The sequence below is a fragment of the Lethenteron reissneri genome, chromosome 39 (assembly GCF_015708825.2).
Source record: "Lethenteron reissneri isolate LAM-NWPU_2019-01 chromosome 39, ASM1570882v1, whole genome shotgun sequence".
Classification (NCBI taxonomy): domain Eukaryota; kingdom Metazoa; phylum Chordata; class Hyperoartia; order Petromyzontiformes; family Petromyzontidae; genus Lethenteron; species Lethenteron reissneri.
In genome coordinates, this window is record NC_083817.1 from 4,858,387 (window position 1) to 4,868,135 (window position 9,749).

The following is a 9,749-nucleotide window of genomic DNA, read 5'->3' on the forward strand; positions in this document are numbered from 1 at the left end:
CGACACATTTATAAATAACGCGATCTAACCCAAAAACGTTTATGAACAAAGGTCTCCCGTGCTGTGCCGAAAACTGCCAATATATGTACACACTTGGAACGTATATACACGTGGCTCTCTGCGGAACTCACTGGAACTTTTTCGTGCTCTTGGTCTCTGTTACAGGTTTGGCCACCCCTGATTATAGCAGCGCTAGGCATTGGATACGAACACAAAGCCATTGGGTTGTCGTAACGTGTTTTCGTTCTCGTGAGTACGCATCAAATTCACGCGCATCCAACCGGTGCGTTTGTTGTGGACAATGCGCGGCCACGTGTGTACACCCAGTAAACATTGTACAGATGCGGATAGTGCATTACCATGGGACAATTGTCAACCGATTTGGTGATGCTGCTACTGCTTTGGCAGTGGCGCTGTGGCGCAATAAAAGCGGACTGCGACAGAACCATGGGGGGAGCGGGAGGGGGCGAGGGGTGGAAACTCATATTCGTCAATAACAGTGTGGCCTTAAAAGGGGAACCTATAATAGGTTACTTTTCAAGCGTCGACCTTGTGCTATTAAGAAGGGCTATTGCTCAACAACGTAACCTATTATAGTTTTCATTTTAAGGCCACAGTGTTATTGACAAATGTGTTGAATTGTCGTCATGTGGTGACTCAGAGGTCAGAATACCGAGACAGCCACTGCAGGAATTCTTTGTTTCGAGTGCGAGCTTCAGCCGCCCGTTAGGGGCGACACGGCAGCGACATGTTAACTACCTCGCTTGGTATACGGGAGGTCGTGGGTACGATCCCCACCCTGACACCGGCTGTATATTTGGAGCTGGTGTGTCTCGCTCCCCGGAGTCGCGTGGATTTTTCTCCGGGTCCTCCGGGTCTTCCCTCCACACTGAGAATCAACGTCACGCGTTCAGAGTATTTGGCTGCTATAAATGTCCACGTGTTAAGCCACTTCGTTGAGCTATCATGGCGACCAGGTCGCTTCTGGAAAAGAGCTACTGTGTATACTCTTAGGTTTTTCGGTAAAGTCACGGAGGAAAATAAATAAATAATAATAAAGAATTCCTTTTAATTACATTTTTATTATTTATTTTCAAGCCACGTAGGTAAAAAATATATAATTGAAATAGTATTATTTCAAAAATATTTATATTATTTTTATTATTTATTTTACCTACGTGACTTTACCGAAAAACCTAAGAGTATGAATCCTTGCAGTCACGAAAGCTTCAAATCTAGCTACTTTATCGCTCAGTGGTGGGCCTTGCCTTGTAAAATAAAATAAACATATTTATTAAACTGGATTTTCCAGTGCAGCTCGGTTGGTGGTCCACAAATGACAGCATGTCATCAACAAACCGCTCCCGTGATAAATTTGGTTCTGCGTTCAATCAATCGTGGATACATTCCAACTCTTTGAGAGAATTGCAAAATATTGCTTCGATCATCACGTGACAATTTCATCAAAGAGTAAACGGCAAAGTGCAAGCCCCTGTTTTTTGTAAAGATAACAAGGCCACTTGAATGATTTCCCAACGCGTTCTCCAGCTCTTCAGATGGCACTAATACCACAAATTGGAATACATTTGGGGAAAAAGACCAAAAACTAAATAAAAACGTATACTTGCAACAATGGAGAACACTTGACAAATCAAAGATAATAAAACACGTGTAAGGCACTTTAATGGTTATTAATTTGACGATGATTGACAAGTATCGACTGATGTGGACCATGACGCTAAACATTCATGATGCTTTGCACAACGATTACCAGGAAACCAATGACAATGATTATATCCAACAAGCTGATTATCGTAAGCTTGATGATTAGCATCACAGATAATTATCATGATCATAGCCGTGACTGTTATTATTGGGAACGGATCATGAAAATGATAACCATCATAGTGATTACCATGATTATTACATCACTGATCATTATCGATAGATTTCTATAATAACCGTGACGATTACCATAACCATGATTATTCTACCATTATAGTTATGACAATATCCATGAATGACACTTACCACAAGCATTATTGATCATGACAATTACCACAGCCATTATTACCACAAATGGCGACAGTCGTGATGATAATCATGCAGCCGTGGTGATGACCACGGTTCTATTTTTTGACAGCGACGCCGTTGAGGTCGTCGTGACGGCGTCTGAAACGGACTTCCAGACGAGGTCTGAAAAGCCCTTTTTATTAAATCCTTTATATTAAGTTCGCTTGCTTGCTTACGACCGTGCAAATCATTCGGTCGTTTTTTAACCCACTTCCCGTGATCCAATCGAGCTGACATTTTCCAAACAGACTCGTTGTGCGTGACAATTAATGTTCGTGAGCATTTTTTTCCAAAATTTTACACTTATTAGGACAAAAATATTATATTTAATTACCAATTGCTTAATGGTGCAATGCAATCATCTGACCCATAGGTGGCAGCCATCTCAAGCCAGAGGACGAGAGGACTCTAGCCGCCACGCATATAAAGGATTTATAGTTAAAAACTTTGTTTTGACGGGTTATACTTGTTGTCAATCCGTTGATGGATGATGAACACCTTTTCCACGCCACCTCAGCCATGGGGATCACTGGACCACACTTTGCCCATCTCTGCTCAAGCCGTGGGTTGTCGAAGGCAGAGCGTATCGACACGGGGGCATTGAAGTACAGTACCGCTGTGCTCGACTCGCTCAAGGCAACAAAAGCTTCTTCTCGTGAAGATAAACTCGTTATTCTTGTTTAAGGCTTCGTTCGTTGTCCTTCCCGCGCACCTGCGATTAGCACGGTTGCCTACGTACGGTGCGAAAGAAGTTCATACACGTACTATGCTAATAATTAGCATGTATTATAGAACGTATTTCGCACCGTACGTTGCCAATCGCGCAAATTGGAGGTTGCGGTTGAAGGCCAAACAAACTAAACGCAAAAAGCAGTTCTACGGAAGAGAGTGTTCAATCTAGATTTTTAAAAAGCTTAGAAAGTGCAGCACAATGGACCGGTTGCTGCACCGCCCTCTGCTGCCCACCACTTTGGCCTGCAACCCGATAACGGATAACGAGCGGGATCGATAGCCCTGCTCGGTTTCTCGGACGTGAACTTGACTCATTTACGCCGCTGCATCTCCTGTTAATAATTCGATGATTAAATTGTCATTTTCGCCCATGGGCACGCGAGTCAATGACTCACATTGGCAACCGTGGAGTGTGTGGAATAGACGATACGCGCAGAGGTCGCAAGAAAGGTCGCACACCCCAATTCACAATCATCAGCCATGATCAGTCCACCGCTGGATGGAGGCCTCCCCCAAACCGTCACGGTCTCTCATTGTCCTGCAGAGTAACAAAGACAAAGACACCCCCCCCCCCGTACGGATTAACAGACTGTTGGGGCAAGTGCTGTTAGCGAGCACCTATGAAGGCCAGAATGGCAAACGCACCAGGTACCCATTCAGTCGAATCGACCTAGAGGACGCCCAGGACCGGTTCAGATAATCGTCACCTGGTGTTGGCCGTGCAGCACGAATCGAACTCGGGTTGCCGGGTTCGAAGCGCAGCGGCGCTAACCGCTACGCCACCGCTCCCCACGGAGTAACAACCCACCTAGCGCACCTGCGCACGAGCGGATTTCACCGCGCCGTCTCCGCGATGGGAAGTCGCTCAGGCGCGTTCCATCCTTTGGCTGCAGCTTGGTATTCTCAGCCACCAGGCCCGCCCAACCCCAACACACACACACGCGTATCGTGAGCCACGGGTGTATCTTTAACATGCCTACTCTATACACACAGTATATACTTGCATGTACAGTCTATACTCTATATGTCGCTAAAGTTCACAGTCTGCCGATAATTTGGGCAGTCATTTATGACAGCCACTTCGGCAATGCACTGCTGGATCAAGGCCTCCCGTACGGCGGTACGGTCTTGGCGGTTGTTTGACCATACTTCACCACGCTGCTCAATGTTGGTGGAGGTGGGGGGGGGACAGGGTATCACCAGGGCCGGTTCAGATGTCGTAAATGGCTGGCAGCAAACTCAGGTCGACAGGTTTATAATGCGGTGTGCAAAGCAGTGTGCCGCTGATCCCCGACCCAGGTATAGCATGACAAATGGGGCCAGCAGCTCCCCCACCCCACCCCAAAAACATTTTGGCTAGAGTGGCAAGACCACCGCTTGCCCTCGCGTGATCGTGTGGTGTGCGTCTCATTCACTGCTCGTCAACAGCACTCCTTGCCCCAGACAGTCCGCACGGCCAGAGGGGCGCGTGTCTTCATCTTTGTCGAGTGCAGCGCTGAAGATGAACGGACGGCACTCGGAGGGCTCAACGCTTTATACCGCCGAAAACGACGCTGGGACACTGCAGCGACAGCCAGAACTGATAGAGAGGGTTTGAGAATCGAAGAGCCCCCCCCCCCCCGAGTAAACAATTGTCTGCGTGTCTTGGTCTGTGGGACCCGCTCACCCACGACTCAGACACGAGAAGGCTTGGGGGGGGGGGGGGGGCGGGAGTGTGGGGGGAGGAATGGGGGTGGTACAGGGTGAGACCGGTACAGGTTCCAAAAACCGAGCTGCAGGTCTCATGTCTCAAGTAACAGAATTTAGATACAAACACACTTCTAATATAAGTAACATATCCTAAGGACAATGTCAGATCAGCACAGCTGTTCTTGCTTCCGAGGGAAGGGCTATCTGGCTAAATCCCAAGTTTCTGAGTCACAGGTGCTTCACAACTCCGTTACAGATGCCACGTTCTTGGTTCTGCAACCCAAATCTCAGGCCCTGAGTTTCAAATCCTGGGTCATAATTCCCAGCTCCCACACTTTGAATCCTAAAGCTCAGGTCCAAAATCCCAGTTCTTCAATTCCAATTCTCATGTACCACATAATTCGTCTCAGGATCTGAGTCACATGCTGAAACCGACGTATCGTGTCCTAGAACACAAGTTACCGAGTATCAAATCCCAGTTCCAAGTCCAGAATCCTAAGCAAATATAAATTTCTCACCGAATATTCGCTCGCAGACGAGAGCACATGACTAGTAGCCACAGCAAAAAGTATTCTGAATGTGGAGTGCTGGGTGTGGATATATTTCCCGAGTCGCCGACCCAGACAGACCGTGCCGAGATTAAGCCCTGGTCCCAAGTTTCAGATCTTTGGTCCAAAGCTTCAGGCCCGATGTGCTGAAACCCAAGTCTCCATTCCCAGATCCAGGATCACAGGTCCTATATCACAGGTTTTTAGCCCCAAGTCTTTTGTCTCAATAAAAAAAAAAATCCCATGTCCTTTGAATTGGTCCCAAGTCCCGCGTCACAGCTGCCAGGTTCCCAGCGGCACTCAGCAGCGAAGGGAGCTTTTGCGCTTGAATGGCTTGGTCATGGCGAGCAGCAGCAGCGGCGGTTTGATGCTCGGCCTAGTGCGAGCAGGGCCCTTGGCGGCGTCGCGGGGTCTCTGCGCGTCCAGCTGCTGGAGTCGAGGAGGGGAGGCGGGGTACTGCGGAGGAGGCAGGGGGGCACAGAGCAGGGGAAATGGGTGAGGGCGAAGATATATAGGCAAAGGCGAGGATCAAGATGGATTGAAATGTCGTGATTTTTATTGTTTTATTTTTTATTAATTTTAATTTCATTTTTTACCTACGTGACTTTACCGAAAGAACTAAGAGTATGAATCCTTGCAGTCACGAAAGCTTCAAATCTAGAATGGATTGAAGGGTGTGTATCAATCAATTCTCACTCCAGACTCAAATAATACGTGTGGAACTTTACTTTACGAGGTAGCAAAAAAAATCGGCTGAGAAAACTAAACAGGAGGCGATGCTTTTTGTTTTGCCATGGAATCGATTCACCTTTGCTGCCCCATAGGAACTCCCTTCCATCTGTCATCCGTGTTGTGTTTTCCAGCCCTTACACATCCCTCCTCCTTCCTTTGCCTATGACTTCCTTTTTCTCTCTAGAAACTAAACGTGCCCCGGTAGTGGTTGGAAATGCAGTGACATTGAGAGGATACATACATTCCCATTGTATTGCATTGACTAACACAGAGACCCAGAGACTCACAAAGAGGCCTCCATACTTAGGGAGACCCAAGACACTGGCAGAATAATTTGTCTCCGATAGAGCGCCCTAAACACCAAGGCATCTTCAAGTGATTTAGACACGACTGAAATCACTTCTCATTTTACAGGGCACCCCCAGCGGCAGCTGTCCCTCTGCGGCACAAGGTTGACTCGGCACCAGCCTGCAAGTGAGCATGTCTGCCAGTAGGCGGCGATGATTGTGATTTGTAGTCCCCATTGAGTGGCTTGCGGGTAATTCTTCGAATATCGCCTAGTATGCACGAGGTCGTGGGTTCGATTACGACCCCGACGCCTGTATATTTGGAGTTTGCATGCCTGTATCCCCATGGTCGCGTGGATTTTTCTCCAGGTCGTCCGGTTTTTCGCTCTACATTGAGAATCATCACGCGTTTAGAGTATTCGGCTGCTATAAATTTCCACGTGATAAGCCACTTTGTTGAGCTGTCACTTGTGGCCAGGTCGCTTCTGAAAATGAACTAAGTAGCTCAGTGGGCCTTACCTGGTAAAATATAAAAAGTGTTTTAGTTTAGTTTGGTACCACACCCACGGATCATTGAGAATGAACTACAATGGCTAAGTGTGCCCCTCTCCGCACTGACCTCCTGCGATCGCTTCCGTCTGTCGCGCGGAGACACGGATCCGTCGCTCACGCTCCGCCGTGGATGCTCACTCGAGCCCGTGTTTGGTCGGACTGGTGAAGGGGCGTGGCTCCTCAGCCGGATCGGTGAGGGGGCATGGTCTTCGAGAAGCTCCTGTGCGACGTGCAGGGGAAAGCAGAATTAAACGTCACGACAAAAACTTCGGGAGTTCGACAAGGCGAGAGCTAAGATGCTCAGATGGCTGCGTGCAACCGGGGTTTTGATTTGAGCAGTTGACGCGACCTGCAAGATTACACAGTGCAACACCTATGGGGGGGGCGGGTGGTGTAGATCGATCAATGGACAGATGGATGGACGGTCAGACAGATGGACAGGCGGACAGACGTACCACATTGATGCACACGAGTGGAGCTAGCACACCAACAGCAGGACAAAGATAATCAGACCAAAACTGTGAGACAGTAGGAAAAAAAAACCTGGATGGACAAATATAAATATATCGGCAGACATTTGGGACAGATCTGGCCAACAGACATACACAGACCGACAGATGGACGAATGGATACACAGATATAAAAACTGACAAATGGAGGAACACACACACACACACGGGTGGACAGACACACAGACCGACCGGTAAAAGGGCAGAGAGAGATGCACGATGCATACCAAGAAGCGGACACACGTGTACACCGACAGATGCACGATCGCGCGCACGGACGGACCCACACCTGCATGCGTGGAGGCGTGCGCTCGGCGCTGCTCTCGCCGCGAGCGAGCCGGGCGAGCGGCTCGGGGATGCTGAACAGCGCCTCGCCGTGGTTCTCCACGAGCAGCGTCAGGAGCCGGGCCGACACGAGGGCGTCGCCCTCCGCGCCCTCCCCTTCGCGCGCTCGCAGCACGCACGGCGCCAGCGACTCCACGATCTGCGCCCCCCCCCACACAACGCCCGAACAACGGCAGCGACAGCGGGAGAGGCAGCGGCAACAGACACAAAACAGCGGCGACGTCAGTCCAGCGGCGACGTCAATCCAGCAGCGCTTGCGTTGTACCGTATTTGTACCGCCACCTCCTTGCCCGCGTCGCAGCCTTTAGCGAGTTGGGGTGGTGGTGGGGGGGGGGGGGGGGAGTTTCACAATCCGAGCGTTCAGCACCAACGCCACGTGACCGGGCAGGATTTAAGGTAAGTGGCCCAGCTAGGCCGACACAAACGCAGCCCGGGGTTTGTCGATCAACTGTCGGGTCGCGGAGGGGTTTTTTTTTCTCCCCAACTCTGGTGAAAGCGGGGAGCGTAGATGATGGAGCAGAGTACACTACAACACCGTATTATGCAGCAATTTTCGCTACCCCACCCCCCACCACCCCCCACCCCCACTTGCTGACAGTGAGCGAGCAAGTGTGAGATGTGCAGGCACAGGTGAGCAAGTGCAGTCAGTGGGAACAGCTTCATCGGGGGCAGGTTAATCGGTGCAAAGGTGAGCAAGCATGGGGGAGTGCACAAGCAAATCAGCGTGAGCGGGTGCATGTGTGTGTGAAAGTGCGCAGGCGAGTGAGCGAGTGAGCGAGCGCAAGCGTGGGAACGAGTGTGCGTGAGCGAGCGAGTGAGCAAGCGCATGCGTGCGTGTGTGTGTGCTCGTGTGCGTGCGTGCGTATGCGTGCGTGAGTGTGTGCGTGTGTGTGTGTGCATGAGCGAGCGTACGTGCGCCCGTGTGCCCCGCGTCGCGTGCAGCGGAGGGAGCCGGCCGTTGGCGATGGCTCGTGCCGCCATGCGCGCCAGCAGCTGCAGGCGGCGCCGGCTCGGGGGCGGCAGCAGCAAGCAGCAGACGCGCAGCGCCGCCACGCACGCGGCCTCGCAGCCCGCGCCCTCTGGGCCTGGGGGACGGGTACGGGAGGGGGGGGGAGCAGGGTCACAGGTCAAAAAGGTTATTTCTATTTACTATTTTTATTTAACCAGGTTAGGCCCTATGAGCTGTATAGCTCTTTTTCAGAAGCGACCTGGCCACAAATAATAACAAAGTGGCTTATCAAGTGCAATTTAGAGCAGCCAAATACTCTAAAACGCATGTTGATTCTAAATGTGGAGGGAAACACCGGACGACCAGGAGAAACATCCATGGGACCATGTTGGGTTCAAACCCACGACCTAGGATTAGGAACGTTAGCAAGGGCTGAATTCTTCACAAGGCGGGTGAGAGAGCCCTCCCTCCCCTATGTCTACTCAAACGTAAACGACAAGCCAGCGGAGGGATTGGCGGTTCAGCGATCAGGGGCAGGGGGTGCGACTGCACGGACGGCGGGTGGGGGGGGGAAGAAGCCAGCAACATAGGCGTAACTCACTCGGCACCAGGGTGGGGCCGCTCGCCGCCGACTGGACTCTGAGGAACTGACGGCGTGGGGCTCGGCGTGGGGCTCAGCGTCGCTCCGAGGTCAGCCGGCGCTCGCGCCGAGCGCCGATCCGCCGCGCCGTCCCCAACCGGCGTCAGCGCGCGCCGCGCCGTGAACGTCGGCACAAGCTGGCGGCGCGGCGCCGCCCAGCCTGCATGCGCCGCTCGCACGCCGACAGCGACGCCACTCGTGGGCGCGGCTCCGCGGAGGAGCGCCGCTCGGGGGGCGAGCTCCGCGACGTGCCCCCCGCAACGCCGCCGAAGCCGCCATCCCACCACGGGTCGCCCGCGTGCTCGGGGAAGCACATGTGCCAGGACCGTGGGCGCTGTACTGTCCCCCACTCCTGCACATCCTCATCCAACCGCTCCGGATCCCCTGCCTCCCCGAGCTGCTGCTGGTGCTGCTGATGCTGCTGCCGGTGGTACTGCGGGTACTGTTGGTACTGCTGATGCTGATGATATTGCTGCTGCTGCTGCTGCTGGTAATGATACTGCTGCAGCTGCTGATGCTGCTGCTGCTGTTGCTGCTGTTCCTGCTGTTCCTGCTGATGCTGTTGCTGTTGTTGCTGCTGATGCTGCTGATGCTGCAGCCGCTTCAGGAGGAAACTCTCGGCGCGTCCGACCGGACGTACCCAGGTAGGGAGTTCGGCGGACCCCGTGGCCGCCAGGCTATCGAGCGAGAAGC

General features: G+C 51.9%; 1 protein-coding gene across 1 annotated transcript; it reads right to left on the bottom strand.

Moving 5' to 3' along the window:
• Positions 1 to 1,656: 1,656 nt before the first annotated feature.
• On the bottom strand, positions 1,657 to 9,150 carry LOC133351969 (DEP domain-containing protein 1B-like). The gene is made up of 5 exons (XM_061567612.1): positions 9,018 to 9,150; positions 8,380 to 8,552; positions 7,412 to 7,606; positions 6,681 to 6,833; positions 1,657 to 5,498 (listed from the first exon to the last, which is right to left on the bottom strand). Exons 2-5 carry the CDS (start codon positions 8,446 to 8,448, stop codon positions 5,343 to 5,345), a joined length of 573 nt encoding a protein of 190 aa, XP_061423596.1. The 5' UTR covers positions 8,449 to 8,552; positions 9,018 to 9,150; the 3' UTR covers positions 1,657 to 5,342.
• Between the last annotated feature and the right edge of the window lie 599 nt (positions 9,151 to 9,749).

Bases quoted from the DNA above. Each gene is read 5' to 3' on its own strand.
- LOC133351969 (XM_061567612.1), bottom strand. From the start codon at position 8,448: ATGGCGGCACGAGCCATCGCCAACGGCCGGCTCCCTCCGCTGCACGCG. The intron at 7,607-8,379 runs GTACGCTCGCTC...GGGGGGGCGCAG, and splicing joins CGCGGGGCACACGGGCGCAC to ATCGTGGAGTCGCTGGCGCC. The intron at 6,834-7,411 runs GTGTGGGTCCGT...CACGTCGCACAG, and splicing joins GCACGCCTCCACGCATGCAG to GAGCTTCTCGAAGACCATGC.